Here is a 16,092-nt window from a genome sequence, read left to right as displayed (position 1 = left end):
TTTATGGTTTCTTTTGCTGTGCAAAAGCTTTTAAGGTTCATGAGGTCCCATTCGTTTATTCTTGATTTTATTTCCATGATTCTAGGAGGTGGGTCAAAAAGGATGTTGCTTTGATGTATGTCAAAGAGTGTTCTGCCTATGTTTTCCTCTAGGAGTTTTATCGTGTCTGGCCTTACATGTAGGTCTTTAATCCATTTGGAGTTTATTTTTGTGTATGGTGTTAGGAAGTGTTCTAATTTCATTCTTTTACATGTTGCTGTCCAATTTTCCCAGCACCACTTATTGAAGAGGCTGTCTTTTGTCCATTGTATACTCGTACCTCCTTTGTCAAAGATAAGGTGCCCATATGTGTTTGGGCTTACTTCTGAGTTCTCTATTCTATTCCATTGATCTTCCTTTCTATTTTTGTGCCAGTACCATACTGTCTTGATCACTATGGCCTTGTAGTATAGTTTGAAGTCAGGAAGCCTGATTCCACCAACTCCATCTTTCCTTCTCAAGATTGCTTTGGCTATTTGGGGTCTTTTGCATTTCCATACAAATCGTAAGATTTCTTGCTCTAGTTCTGTGAAAAATGCCATTGGTCATTTGATCGGGATTGCATTGAATCTGTAAATTGCTTTGGGTAGTACAGTCATTTTCACGATGTTGATTCTTCCAATCCAGGAACATGGTATGTCCCTCCATCTGTTTGTGTCATCTTTGATTTCTTTCATCAATGTCTTAAAGTTTTCTGCATACAGATCTTTTGCCTCCTTAGGCAGGTTTATTCCTAGGTATTTTATTCTTTTGGTTGCAATGGTGAATGGGAGAGTTTCCTTAATTTCTCTTTCTGCTCTTCCGTTGTTAGTGTATAGGAATGCAAGAGATTTCTGTGCATTAATTTTGTATCCTGCTACTTTACTAAACTCATCAATGAGTGCTAGCAGTTTTCTGGTAGAGTCTTTCGGGTTTTCTATATATAATATCATGTCATCTGCAAAGAGGGACAATTTTACTTCTTCTTTTCCAATTTGGATTCCTTTAATTTCTTTTTCTTCTCTGATTGCTGTGGCTAACACTTCCAAAACTATGTTGAATAACAGTGGTGAGAGTGGACACCCTTGTCTTGTTCCTGTTCTTAGAGGGAATTCTTCCAGTTTTTCTCCATTGAGAACAATGTTGGCTTTTGGTTTGTCATATATGGCTTTTATGATGTTGAGGTAATTTCCTTCTATGCCCATTTTCTGGAGAGCTTTTATCATAAATGGATGTTGAACTTTGTCAAAGGCTTTTTCTGCATCTATTGAAATGATCATATGGTTTTTATCCTTCAATTTGTTGATATGATGTATCACGTTGATTGATTTGCGTATATTGAAGAATCCTTGCATCCCAGGGATAAACCCCACTTGATCGTGGTGTATGATTTTTTTAATGTGCTGTTGCAGTCTGTTAGCTAGTATTTTGTTGAGGATTTTTGCATCTATCTTCATCAGTGATATTGGTCTGTAGTTTTCTTTTTTTGTGACATCTTTGCCTGGTTTTGGTATCAGGGTGATGGTAGCCTTGTAGAATGAGTTTGGGAGTGCTCTGCCTTCTGCAATATTTTGGAAGAGTTTGAGAAGGATAGGTGTTAACTCTTCTCGAAATGTTTGATAGAATTCGCCCGTGAACCCATCTGGTCCTGGGCTTTTGTGTGTTGGGAGATTTTTAATCACTGCCTCAATTTCTGTACTTGTGATTGGTCTGTTCATGGTTTCTATTTCTTCCTGGTTGAGTCTTGGAAGATTGTATTTTTCTAAGAATGTATCCATTTCTTCCAGGTTATCCAATTGATTGGCATATAGTTGCTTGTAGTAGTCTCTCATGATGTTTTGTATTTCTGAGGTGTCCGTTGTGACTTCTCCTTTTTCATTTCTAAGTCTGTTGATTTGCATCTTCTCCCTTTTTTTCTTGATGAGTCTGGCTAATGGTTTATCAATTTTATTAATCTTCTCAAAGAACCAGCTTTTAGTTTCATTTATTTTTCTTATGGTTTCCTTCCTTTCTTTTTCATTTATTTCTGCTCTGATCTTTATGATTTCTTTCCTTCTGCTCACTTTGGGGTTTCTTTGTTCTTCTTTCTCTAGTTGTTTGAGGTGTAAGGTTAGGTTGTTTATTCGATCATTTTCTTGTTTCTTAAGGTAGGACTGTATTGCTATAAACTTCCCTCTTAGAACTGCTTTTGCTGCATCCCATAGGTTTTCGGTTGTTGTGTTTTCGTTGTCATTTGTTTCTAGATATTTTTTGATTTCCTCTTTGATTTCTGTAGTGATTCCTTGGTTGTTTAAGAGTGAATTGTTTAGCCTCCATGTGTTTGTCTTTTTTGCAGTTTTTTTCCTGTAATTGATATCTAGTCTCATGGCGTTGTGGTCTGAGAAGATGCTTGATATGATTTCAGTTTTCTTGAATTTGCTGAGGTTTGATTTGTGACCCAAGATGTGATCTATCCTGGAAAATGTTCCGTGTGCACTTGAGAAGAAAGTGTAGTCTGTCGTTTTTGGATGGAATGTCCTATAAATATCAATGAAGTCGAGATGGTCTAATGTGTCATTTAAAGCTTGTGTGTCTTTATTGATTTTCTGTTTGGATGATCTGTCCATTGATGTAAGTGGGATGTTCAAGTCTCCCACTATTATTGTGTTCCTGTCGATGTCCCCTTTTATAGCTGTTAGCATTTGCCTTATGTATTGAGGTGCTCCTATATTGGGGGCATAGATATTTACCATTGTGATATGTTCTTCTTGGATGGATCCCTTGATCATTATGTAGTGCCCTTCCTTGTCTCTTTTAATAGTCTTTACTTTCAAGTCTAATTTGTCTGATATGAGTATTGCTACTCCAGCTTTCTTTTGACTTCCATTTGCATGGAATATCTTTTTCCATCCCTTTCCTTTCAGTCTATATGTATCCCTTGGTCTGAAGTGGGTTTCTTGGAGGCAGCATGTAGAAGGGTCTTGTTTTTGTATCCATTCAGCCAGTCTGTGTCTTTTGGTTGGAGCATTGAATCCATTTACATTTAAAGTGATTATTGACATGTGTGTTCCAATTACCATTTTCTGAATTGTTTGGGGTTTGTATTTGTAGGTGTTTTCCTTTTCTTGTGTTTCCTACTTAGAGAAGTTCCTTTAGCACTTGTTGTAAGGCTGGTTTGGTGGTGCTGAATTCTCTTCACTTTTGCTTGTCTGGAAAGCTTTTGATTTCTCCCTCAAATCTGAATGAGATTCTTGCTGGGTAGAGTATTCTTGGCTGTAGGTTTCTCTCTTTCAGGACTTTCAGTATATCCTACCATTCCCTTCTGGCCTGCAGAGTTTCTGTAGAAAGGTCAGCTGTTATCCTGATGGGTTTTCCCTTATATGTTGTTTGTTGCTTTTCTCTTGCTGCTTTTAATATTTTTTCTTTGTGTTTAATTGTCGTTCGTTTGATTAATATGTGTCTTGGTGTATTTCTCCTTGGGTTTATTCTGTATGGGACTCTCTGTGCTTCTTGGACTTGGTTCATTATTTCCTTTCCCATGTTGGGGAAGTTTTCCACTATAACCTCTTCAAATATTTTCTCAGACGCTTTCTTGTTTTCGTCTTCTTCTGGGATGCCTATAATTCGAATGTTGGTACGTTTAAGGTTATCACTGAGGTCTCTGAGGCTGTCTTCTAGTCTTTTTATTTTTTTTTCTTTTTCCTGCTCTGTGGCGTTTATTTCTCCCATTCTATCTTCCAACTCACTTATTCGTTCTTCTGCCTCAGTCATTCTGCTGGTTATAGCATCTAGAGTATTTTTAATTTCAGTTATTTTGTTATCCATTGCTGTTTGTTTTTCTGAGTTCTTATGAACTGTTTCTTGTACTTTCTCTATTTTGTTATCGAGATTTTGTATCATTTTTACTATCATTACTCTAAATTCTTTTTCAGGCATTTTTCCTATTTCCTCCTCATTTATTTGGTCTTGTGGGTTTTTTTCCTGCTCCTTTGCCTGCATGGTGTTTCTTTGTTTCCTCATGGTTGTCCAAACTTTTGGGGTTGCTTGTCCTGGCGATACAGGTGTTTATAGAAGACTGTCCAAGCCTCAGACTAATGTCCAAGTATTGGATTAAACGAATATTCAGTCTAGGAAACACATACATGTATAAGACACACAATTATTGAATCCGTTAGGACATAAGGCTCTAGAAAGACCTGACAGAACCCCAGTTTGCTATCAGATATTCAAAGAGAAAACCAGCAGAAATTGACAACTGAAACAGAACAAATCAGAGACAAAAGCAAAAGCAAACAAACAACAAATAACACCCTACACATACAAACATCAATCCAGGGAGATTTTGTAAGCTAGGATCAAATATAGAAATGAGCTGGAGTACCACCAGAGAGAATGGAGATTCTCAGAATGTAATTAGACAACTGTACTAAGAACTAAGATAAAGACAAAAGCCTAATATTAATACCAAGGCAGTGCATCATCTGGAGAATAGAGCAAGGAGTCTGAGCAGACCGATAGTGTTGCTTATAAGTATGTTAAGATAAAATACACTTAAAATGGCTGGAAGAAAGGGGAACAGAAGAGCGTAATGTGGTTGGAAATATGCAAAGAAAAAGAAAGGAATAGAAGTGTATAAAAGAGAGGGATGAAAGGAAAGTATGAAAGATATTTTGTCCGTACTACCAAAAACTTAGCTAGATATAGAAGTATATAAAAAGGCAAAAACAAAAACAAAAACAAAACAAAACAAAAAAAAAGAATAAAAAATATCCTTAAAAAATTATGTTGTAAAACTTGTAGATCCCTTAGGGCTAAGATCGTATTTAATAAATCAAAAAAAAAAAAAAAAAGAGAGAGAGAGAGAAAGAAAAAAAAGAAGAAAAAAAAAAATCCAGAACTGATCCCAGAATGGACCAGTTCAATAGGTATTGATACTACTATTTCTGTTTCCTTAGCGTCTCAGCTGTAAGTGTCCTTCTCCTTGCCTTGGGTTTTTTTTTTTTTTGCGTTATTCTGTGACCAGCAGAGGTTCCTTTATTGTTCGTCTGTAAACCTCGGTGTGTGGGGAGGGAGAGGGTACAATAGTGGCTCCTTCTCCTGGGAGTGAGTGAGCAGTGGTGCACTGTTGTTTCAGTCAGGCTTGGAGGTGCCTGTTGCAGAGGGCGCTGGTGGCTCAGGCGTACACAGAAAGTCTTAGAGTTGGGCCTCTCTCGGGGTTTTTTCTTTTTGATGCTGGTTTTTTTTTTTTTCTCTCGGCAGCCTCCCTGCTGCTGGCGTTGCAAGGAGTTTTAATCTAGCCCCGCCCGAGTGCCTGAGGGTGCTTGTTATCCCTGAGCGCCTTAGGTGGCCCGCAGGGTGTCTCTCCACTGCCTGTTGCAGAGGCGCTGAAAGAGAGGGAGAGGCTATGCGCGCGGCTCCTCCCCCCCGCCCGGGAGCCTGCAGCCTCCAGCCGCCATCATGGCCGTGCAGTTCTCAGGGACGGGCACTCCTCTCCGCGGACCTCCTCCCTCCTGTCCTCTCGGTCCGTCACCCTACCGGCAACAATGTTTCTCACCCTGAACCAGCTCTCCGGTTCCCACGCTCCCGCTCCTGGACCCTCCGTTCAGCCGCGGATCGATGTCTCGGTCCGGGAACGCTGAGCTGCGCTGCGGACCCTCCGTATGTTTCTCACTCCCTCCCGTCTGCCACAGCTCCGCCGCTTCACCCTCTTTGAGCCCTCGTAGATGCCTCCCTACTGGCTATGTCGGGCTCCCCGTAGCCCTTTCTGGTGTCCGAGGCCGTCTGCTGGTGTTCAGCTGGTTCTCTGTGGGAATGACTGCGTCCTTCCGTGCATTCCCAATGCATCTGTGGAGAGTGATGCACTCCACGTCTCTCTACTTCGCCGCCATCTTTTTCTCTCCCCGAATTTTATTTTTTTGAATACAGAAAATATTAACATGCTTCCCAAAGTCAAAATTCTTCAAAAAGTGTTACCTGCTCCTGCATCCTTGCTACCCTGCTCTCCTCAGCCCCTCATAGTTAACCAATCTCATTGTTATCTGGCTTATCCTTCCTGTGTTTCCTTTGTAAAAGTAGACCAGGTATATGTATTTTACTTATTTCTCTTTCATTCTTATGCAGAAGGCTTCATGTATATATGCTCCTCTGCATTTGCTTTTTGCATTTAGTAACTCCTAGGTAGCACTTCATATCAGTTCATAAAAATTGTCCACAGTTAAAAAAAAAAGCTTTAATATTCAATGAAAAAATTTTAGTAGTTCTGTTTTTTATTTTAAACTATTTTTGAGAACTGCAAAGGTAGAGCAGAGAATTCCCATATACTCTACACTCGGCTTCCCTGAGTGTTAGCATCTTATGTAAACATGGTACATTTATCAAAACTAAGAAATTAACATTAACACAATATTGTTAACTACAGACTTTGTATGCATTTTACCAGTTTTTCCACTTCATGTCCTTTGATTCCATGATCCACTCCAGGATCCCATGTTGCACTTAGTTCTTCCTTCTTTTTTAAGCTGCATATTCTGTGTGTATGAACCATAGGTAATCTAGCCACTCTTCTACATGTCAACATTTGTTTCCAATATTTTGAAGTTATAAATAATGTATATATATATATATTTTTAATGCAAATGCCTTTTTGTGTTGTTGGAGATGTGTCTTTAAGATACGCTGGTAGAAATGGGATGGCCAGGTCAAAGGGTAAACGCATGTATGGTTTTGCTCAATACTTGCTGAATGATTTCCCCGCCCCATTTTACATCCCCACTGGCAAGTGTGGGAGTGCCTGTTTCCCCACAGCCTCACCAACCAGGTGGATTATCAAACTTCTGAGTTTTTGCCCATCTGAAGGGGTGAAATATTTTAGTGTTGTTTTAATTTGTATTTATCTCATTTATGAGTGAAGTTGAACATTTTTTCTTGTTTAAGGGCCGTTTTTATAACCCCGTTTGTAGACTGTTCATGTCTTTTGCCTATTTTTCTGTGAGACTTTTGCTCTTATTTTTCTTTAATTTTTAAAAGTTCTTTTTATACAAAGGCCGTTAGTCCTTTATGAGTGATGTATGTTTGTCATTTGTCTTTTGACTTGGCTCACGGTAGTTTTCACCAGGTAAAGTTTAAATTTTTCTTTAGTCAAAATCATCAGTTCTTTCTAGGATAGCATCTTTTCAGACATAGAATCCAGGTTAAGGAGGAATTCTAGGAAGTGATCCAACAGGGTTTCTCACTAAAATTCCACAGACTGATCAATTTTCATTTTATTTCTTCTACTTTACTGAATTTTTACATGTACGTGTAGTAGTTTCGGTGGGTTTGGGGTGGGGTGGGGGAGGGGTGAGCTCCAGGTCCTCCTGCTCCACCATCTTGATCCCTCACGTGTAATAATTTTATAGTCAGAAAAAAGAAGTAAGAAAAATACAAGGGGATTCTCATTGCTCTTTAGAGTCTGATGTTTTTTTGAAGGAGAATTTTAACTGGATCACGTAAAATTAGTGAGGACTGTGGGGTACAAAAGTACAAAAGCACGTGCAATAATATCAGCTTCTTCCTTTATTCTCGCCCCTTACCCCTCAAAGTGAATAGTTTATCACTGCTTTAAGATTGGTGATTTAAGCTTCTGCTCCATCCTAATTAAAGAGATTAGAGGAATAGTGAAGAAGATCAAAAATGAGAGGGGGGAAACAATGGAAAGGATCAGTGAAGCTAGGAAAAGATGGCAGCTTCCAAATAAAAAAAATTATTCTGGAATAATGGAGAGTTTTTTAAAATTAATTTTTATTGGCGTATAGTTGATTTACAATGTTGTGTTAGTTTCTGCTGTACAGCAAAGTGAATCAGTTATACATATACGTATATCCACTCTTTTTAGATTCTTTCCCCGTATAGGTCATTACAGAGTATTGAGTAGAGTTCCCTGTGCTATACAGTAGGTCCTTATTAGTTATCTATTTTATAATAATGGGGAGTTTTATTGATAAAACCAATCAGATTTGTTAACATCTTCCTTTCATTTCTAAGTCATGTATCTGAATTTCTGGGAAGTAATGTAAATGGGGAGAGTCTGAGGATTCCTAATTTGATCCTATAGGAGAGGCTGGGTGAAAGGGGCAGCAGTTGGTGGGGGAAACAGACAGGAAGCATCTTCTCCATCCAGGAGCCACTGCCAAGGTTCTCCGTTACCTTTTCATTGTCCTCCCTCAAATGCTGTCGTCTTTGGAAAATAGATACAAATCAAGAGCTATAGGAAGAAACCGAAGCTTAAAAGTGGCACTAGTTAAGAGAAATAAATAAATAAAGCAAGAACAGATTGTGGGTCAAATAGCCATTCTTCTCACCGTTTTCATTACACCAAAAATGTCAGTTGTAATTCCTCTGAAACCAATTATGAAGAAGGAATTGCTATTAAGGCAGTTATGTGTGAAAGAATGTCATTTGTGTGCAGATGAATGGTTTAAGCAGTCACAGATTGTCCAATAATGAAAGGAACTAACACATTTATTTATTTTGAGATCTTATTAACTTCCATAAATTATAAATGTAATAATTAACTACAGAGGCGACCATAATCCAAACACCGTAGATAACTTTTTTTCTTAGATTTCTAATATGCGTATTTATCGTAACAGTAGTCTGGCTGTACATATAACTTTGTGTCATATCTTTTTCCTCTGGTATCTACTATATTGTTATATAAGTTTCAGTTATTGTATTTTTTTAATGTATTTATTTATTTATTTATTGGTTGCGTTGGGTCTTCGTTGCTGCACGCAGGCTTTCTCTAGTTGCGGCGAGCAGGGCTACTATTCCTTGCAGTGCGGGGCTCCTCATTGTGGAGGCTTCTCTTGTTGCAGAGCACGGGTTCTAGGCATGCAGGCTTCAGTAGTTGCAGCACGGGGGCTCAGTAGTTGTGGCACACGGGTTTAGCTGCTCCTCAGCATGTGGGATCTTCCCAGCCTAAGGATCGAACCCGTGTCCTCTGCATTGGCAGGCGGATTCTTAACCACTGCGCCACCAGGGAAGTCCTATTGTATTTTAGTAACTGAATATTATCCCGTAATTAAGCTTAGTATATCTCTTTCTAGAAGTCTCCTTAGCTTTTAGACTAGTGGGAGTCTGGCACAAATACTAATACAGTGAATCTGTTTGCTTGTATGTAGCTTTTCCTATAGTTACCCTCCCTCCTTGGGATAGATTACAAGACGTTGATTAATCGGTTAAGTTTAAATACTTGTAATGAACCTTAGTAGATGTTGTCAGTATATTAGAATCCCTGGGTGATTATACTGTTGCTTGCTTTCAGCATTATAATTGTTTAAGTGGTTTTTCAAAATTAGTGAGTAAAAGTCGGTATCTTATTGTTTTTTCTGTCTTTGATTATGAGGTTGAATGTTTTTTCATGCTTGCTAAGTTAACATTTCCCTGTTTATGAACTACCTGTCAATGTCCTTTGTGTATTTAAACTTATATTGAATGTCCCGAATATTTGGATTGTAGTAATTTTCCAAGTTATGTGGAACTGTTGCCTAGAACCAGGGTGACCTATTTCACATTATGTAGAACCTGTAGAATGTACAGGAAGGAGGTAATTCCATCCCTTTGTTCCATCGTCCAGTCCACCTGGCTAAAATATTACAGTAAACTAAGAAGAAGTTCTGCGTTGTGGACCCTCTCTTTTCTTAGAGGTGGGAAAGTTGAGAGTGGAACCTTAGAGATTATCTATACTTACTGTTGAAACTAGTTGGTAAGGCCTGGTCTGTTGATATTAGTGTATTAGAGTGTTGTAGTGATGTTTCTCAGTTCTGTGTCCTCATAAATCCTTTCATATTTAAAAAAAAATTTCATTTTAAAATGTCAATGAGTGTTCTAGAAATGTAGTACTTATTTGTTCTTTAGATAGCATAGTTTGAACTTAGTGTTTTTCCACTCAAAACATATGGGCATCATTTGGTTTGTTCTATGTGACTTCCTTCTAGTATTCTTCTTCTGGCTTTAGGTAAGAGACCTGCTACAGGGCCCAGGAGGAGAGCAGACATAAGCCTTGAGGGTCTCCAGGCTTACTCTGAGTTGATTGGCCATTGGGATTGCCTAGGGACCCAACTGCTACTTCTTATTAGTGGTTCTCATTCAGTCCATTTCGTCTATTCATTCATTTATTTCTTTGTTCATTCTTACGTATTTTTGGCTCCCCCTCTGAAGGCGTGAATAACTTTGAAATGTCGCATAGGCTGTAGGTGTATTTGCCAACTGGGAAAGGTGTTTCCATCCCTCTTCTCTGACCTGGCTTCTCCTCCTCCCCACCCAGAGGTCCAGTGCCATCGTGATGCCTCCTGGTTGGCTACAGTTCCCTAGGATAGCATGCTACCTAATCGTACTCATCCCCCAAGCAGACTGGATCCAAAATGGGTCCCCCCGGCCTCCATCAAAGCAATATCTCTATTCTCTCGGTGGAGTAGTACCTAGAGTAATTAGAGGAAATAGCCTTATCTTAGATGCTCTCAGGGAAGTACATTGCTACTACCAATGCCAGCCATTCAATCCTCCCATATGACAAATAATAGGAGTCAGCAACTTGGTAGTTTTCAAAGTTAGTTTTGCTAACTCTTAAGCAATTTCGAACTTAGAAATCTGTGACTCTGGAGGATGCAATAAAGACTAAGATATGGCCTCTTAAGATACATGTTAATTTGGAAAGATAACATATGCTCTTTTAATAATCTTTTATTAAATATCTTTTAGTTCCTAGATATTGGTGGTAAAAACTGTTTGAGGCATTGTATTTGTCTTTGAAACACATATTTAGTGGTCGAGGGATATATAAAGATCAGCCAACATATAAATTAAGAGAACATAGAGACGAGAATGCTAGCCCTCATTTGGGATTGGGTTAGTTTCACAGAGAAGGTGATATTTGTACTGAACCTGGGAAAGGTTGATCTGGGCTGATCGAGAAAGGGTTTTATGGCACAGGATTCAGATTGGACTTTTCCCCTCTTACACTGATAGCCTGTGGACATCTTAAAGGTGGGAATGCTGTCATCAAATCAATCAGTGTCAGAAAGGAGCCTTACAGAATATATCAGAGTATGGAAAGACGCCTGATAACATGCCAGTTGGGAAGCCCTGCGATAATTCCTGGACTAAGGAATTATAAACGGGCTAAGAGGTGGCTTCTTATTAGAATAATAGGCTGGAGACTTGTCTTGGGTTGTATTTGCTGTTATGGTTGTTGGTTACATGTTTGTTTTTTTACTAGAATTGAATGGTGGTGGAGATGATGGAAGACTAAAGCCCTCCTTCCCCTCCCTCCCGCCATCACTCCCTAGTACCACAGCTGCTGGCAACTGGGGTGGAAGGTCTGGCAGTGAAAATAAAATTCAGGACATTATATATATTGAAAAATAAATTGTAATACACCAGGCAGAGAGAATCAACAGTGCTTAATATGAGGAAGGACAGTCATAGATGGCAGAAGCGTTCGTTAAGTAGGTGGGAATTGGACCAGACTTTGAGATTAGGTAGAGTTAGTGAAACAGACAATAGTCTAATTCTAGATTTTAGGCACGCAGAATGGCAGGACCACAGGCAAAAAGGTGGAAAAGCACAAACATGACATATTCAGGCCCCGAGTGTGCCTTAGGCTGACTGGGGCAGAAAAAACTAGTTGAGAATCTTGTCAGATATAGTACAGTGAGAGCAAAGGTTGCAGTGTTGCTTGGGTCAAAAATGTGCATGGTCTAGAATTTCCGATTTTATATGATAATTATAGGGAAACACTCAGAATTTTGATAAGAATTTTGTAGTCAAAATAAGTTTGGGGAAGATATATTTGTAGGGAGCATCCAGAAGACACTGGAAGCCTAAGCCCCCGAAGGCAGGAATTCTAGGAATGAGGCAATTGCAGTTTTCTATCCTTGGAATACAGAGGGCTCAGTCACATTAAGGAGAATCTGAGAGGTTGCCCAAATTCACACAGATATGTAGTGGCACCGCTGGGACTGAAACCGAAGACTTTCATGCTTCAAAGCTCATGCTTTTCTAGCGCTACCTTGTGATCAGGGAACATGGAGATGAGGTGAGAGAGATTTGGTGATTATGAAGTCAAAGGTGAAATTCCAAGGAACTTTTTCTGCCAAGAGACATACGTAGAAGCCGTTTTTCAGGGAGTTATGGAGGAACTGGGTAACAGTGAAACAGCCTCTCAAGCAACTCTAATGATTAAACAGTAGATTAAGCCAGCCGCTTGCTGTGCATATATTTTATTTCCTGTGCAACTGACTAAAAATTGTGTGTCTAACATAATTTTTGCTCCAGTATTCACCCCTTTCTTGCTCAAATGGTGTCTTGTTCCTTTTATCTAGGTTCCCTCTTGTTATTCGTGGCTGTTGGACAGTGGTCTGTGGCCAGTGTCTGTTAGTGACATGTGTTTTAGTCTTTCTTTCTTCTCTTTCCATTCATGATGAAGTTTCACTGAGTTTTTGACAAAGGCAGACGTTGACCTTTAGGGTGACTCTATCATGATAAGCTAGGAAAAGTAGGAGAATTAGCCAGATCTTTTCATCTCCTTATTTGTACAAGAAAACTATGGGCTTCATTCTAGGTGAGCTTAAAAAAAAAAAGATTAGTACCAATAAACAGATGTTAAAATCTATATCACTCTTTGGAAATCTTTTAGTACACAAATGCTGCATGCTAACTGGCTTAGAATTGGAGAGTTGGCTTTGAAAATAATCTGATTTTTAAAAACTCTGGCCTTAGAAATGTTTGTTCCTTTCCAGTACGTACAGCATACGGAAAAAAGCAGCTCTCATCATAGTGATGCCAGTTGTGTGTTATGTGCTTTATCCCTTCTTAGGGCATCATTGCAGAGTATAACAAAATCAATGATGTGAAGGAAGATGATGACACAGAGAAGTTCAAGGAAGCCACTGTGAAATTCCATCGGCTGTTTGGAATGCCTGAGGAAGAGAAGCTCGTCAACTATTACTCTTGCAGCTACTGGAAGGGGAAGGTCCCCCGACAGGGTTGGATGTACCTCAGTATTAATCACCTTTGCTTTTATTCTTTTCTAATGGGAAGGGAAGGTGAGTACTCTAGAAGTTCAGAGGGAAGCTTTTGAAAATCTACTGAGGTTTGGCTGCCCTGAACGCATAAACCACATCCAAACATCAACAGTAATGAATCTGTAGTTGTAAGTGAGCCAGCACTATTTTGCGATGACTTAACAATTGAATTCAAATATTTTCGGCTCAATTGTGGTGATGAAATTAGTTATGAAATTTAATAAAGATTCACCAAAGGTATAATTCATTTAGTAGACGTGGACTTAAATTTGTAATCATTGTAACTCAGAACTTCTGTGGTCCAGACATGTCTTTTAAAACTAACAGACGGAACCATGATAAATATGGGTGCGTAAACTCAAAGGAGTTCAGTGAGATTGGGGGGTGGTGTTGTGAGTTTCCAGTATCTTGGAAGGATTTTAAGGAGCCGCACGTTGACCCAGCCTTGTTCCCTATACTCAGCCAAGCTGGTCATCCGGTGGGTGGACATCACTCAGCTTGAGAAGAACGCCACGCTGCTTCTGCCCGACGTGATCAAAGTGAGCACGAGGTCCAGCGAGCATTTCTTCTCTGTATTCCTCAGCATCAGTGAGACCTTCAAGTTAATGGAGCAGCTCGCCAACATCGCCATGAGGCAGCTCTTAGACAATGAGGGGTTTGAGCAAGATCGATCCCTGCCCAAACTGAAAAAGAAATCTCCTAAAAAAGTGTCTGCTCTGAAACGGTAGGTGACAGAGGCTCGGAGTCTTATAAACTTTAGAAAGTTAACCTTTTCTGGACTTCAAGGGTTCAGAACACTTTTCCGGGTATAGGTAGAAAACTGAAAAAGACTGCTTAAGGCACTCACCTTTCAGGAAGCGAGGCAGACATGACCAGCTTCAGCCCGACGGGATGAGGCCTCTTCTGGTCGTGTGAGCAGAGTGCCATGAGTGCACGCACAAAAAGATGGGCAGAGGGTGTAGGAAAGACCTCTCAGCGGAGCTGCTTGAAGCTGGGCTTTCAAGATGTAGTAAACATTCCTCATTCAGAGTCAGTAGGATGGATATTTCAGGCAGAGGGAATAACATGATGAAAGAAGCACAGAGGGAAGTGAGTCCATCACATGTGTGAAAGGCAGCTGGGCACGGGATGAGGTGAGGCTGCAGAGGAGCTTGGAAGTCTGCTTGTGGGAATAGGGCTAGAGAGAAGGCAAGGGGAAAGTCGGTGCTCTAAAGTGTGACAGTATGCATGGAATTACCCCTAACTGAGGTGGGGACGAGGGAAGGAAGAGTATGTCCAAGGGATGTGAGGGCTCAGGTTTTATTATGTTGAGTTGAGTTGCCTGCAGGACATCTACCTGGACGTTGGTCCAGTGGGATAAATGGAATTGGTAATCAGTGCCGTACAGCTGGCGGCTGGCACCTGACAAGCCGTCACTGCAATTAAAATGCCTTTGGTGATTTGAGGCATGTTTTGATAGAGTGACGAGGATGGGTTACTGCAGTGGGGTTGCCTTGCCACATGAAAGGCAAGGCAAGGGAATTAGGCCAGTACAAACTCCTTTTTCCAGAAATTCATTGGTAAAGGAGGGGGCTTGCACTTTTTAGAGTGAAAAAGATTTTTTTTTTTTTTTTTGGCCATGCCCCGTGGCTTAGTTCCCCAACCAGGGATCAAACCCACACCCTTGGCAGTGAAAGCAGGGAGTCTTAACCACTGGACCGCCAGGGAAGTCCCTAGAATGAAAAAGATTTAAACAGAGGGTAGTATGAAGTAGGCAGGTGTGAAGAGTTTGTTGGCGAGGGTAAGCACACGGACAGAAGGGAGCTTGGAGATAGAAGAAGACGAATAACTTAAAAAGCGGCACCTCGTAGGGCATGGAGAAGGATGCTTGTATGTGCTGATACGTCTCCCTTTGAAACAGGGAAAGGAAGTAGGAGTAGGTAGGGATGGAGGTAGTTTTGGAGATAGAAGGGAGGGAATTGGAGGGCCTCTCTTTGCCCTGTGAAGCCAGAAACTTGACCATCAAGGGGCTGAAGTGGCATAAAAGCTTGAGCGAAGAGGTTTAAATAACCGCCATGATGAATAGGAAAAAGGAACTCATTAGGGAAAAGATCATAGTCGCTGGAGGACCCAGCTGAGGTTAGACACTCTAGTTGTCCAGGAGGTGGGTTGTTCCTGTGTTTCAGGCAGTTTTATTGTCTGTTGAGGGTGGACAGTGACAGCCAGCAGGTTCACGTGTGCATTCCCATTAGGTCATTCTTAAAAGACAATGTCTCAAGAGTGGCTCTGGATGAATATAAATTTAATAATCTCTTTAGAAATCACTGTATTCTTTCAGAAAGAGAATTATTTCCCGTCTAGGTCTTATTTTCCTAAGATCCTTTGACATTTACAGATACTGATTGTAAGATGACTACACAAGGGACCTAAATATATTAAAATAATTTCATTATGCTTTTGGGTCATAGTTTGGAGTTAACGCCAATAAAAAGCCAAGAAGGTAGGAATGAGTCTCGTGGGTGGAGGAGGGGAAAGATGGGCTGGGGAACCTCCATTGCCACATCATTTGGAGGTACTGAAACTCTCTCTTGCGTGGGGTGAGTTATCATTGTTGCTTTCCAGTGATCTGGATGCCAGAGCAAAGAGTGAGAGATACCGCGCACTTTTCCGGCTGCCCAAGGATGAAAAGTTAGATGGCCACACAGACTGCACCCTCTGGACTCCATTCAACAAAATGCACATTTTGGGGCAGATGTTTGTGTCCACAAACTACATCTGCTTTACCAGCAAGGAGGAGAACCTGTGTAGCCTCATTATTCCACTCCGAGAGGTAAGTGGCAGGTGAAAATGGGTATTTTAGGGTATTTCAGGAGTTTTATTGGTAATGCTTTTCTATGTGTATTTCACCAGCAGTGAGTTGGTTTGTAACCAGAGGTGAGTATTTGTACTTCTTCGCTGGACGCTGCCACTCTCTATGTGTTATCGTGGTTCTAAGTGATCACGGGACCTACGAGATCTCTTCTTCTGGAGACAGCCTGGTATTTTAAAATGT

At 40.3% G+C, this 16,092-nt stretch overlaps 1 protein-coding gene across 2 annotated transcripts in view; it reads left to right on the top strand.

The window, feature by feature from the left end:
* TBC1D9 (TBC1 domain family member 9) overlaps positions 1 to 16,092 on the top strand; it is a 121,049-nt gene that overhangs the window by 62,969 nt on the left and 41,988 nt on the right. For both annotated transcript variants that reach the window (XM_057728166.1, XM_057728165.1), the window contains exons 4-6: positions 12,854 to 13,082; positions 13,524 to 13,785; positions 15,663 to 15,870. In XM_057728166.1, the coding sequence (XP_057584149.1) occupies positions 12,854 to 13,082; positions 13,524 to 13,785; positions 15,663 to 15,870 (699 nt within the window). The remainder of the gene's footprint in view (positions 1 to 12,853; positions 13,083 to 13,523; positions 13,786 to 15,662; positions 15,871 to 16,092) is intronic.

The sequence above is a fragment of the Hippopotamus amphibius genome, chromosome 3, assembly GCF_030028045.1.
Source record: "Hippopotamus amphibius kiboko isolate mHipAmp2 chromosome 3, mHipAmp2.hap2, whole genome shotgun sequence".
NCBI classification, from domain to species: Eukaryota; Metazoa; Chordata; class Mammalia; order Artiodactyla; family Hippopotamidae; genus Hippopotamus; species Hippopotamus amphibius.
This window is presented reverse-complemented; position numbering and strand designations above follow the sequence as displayed.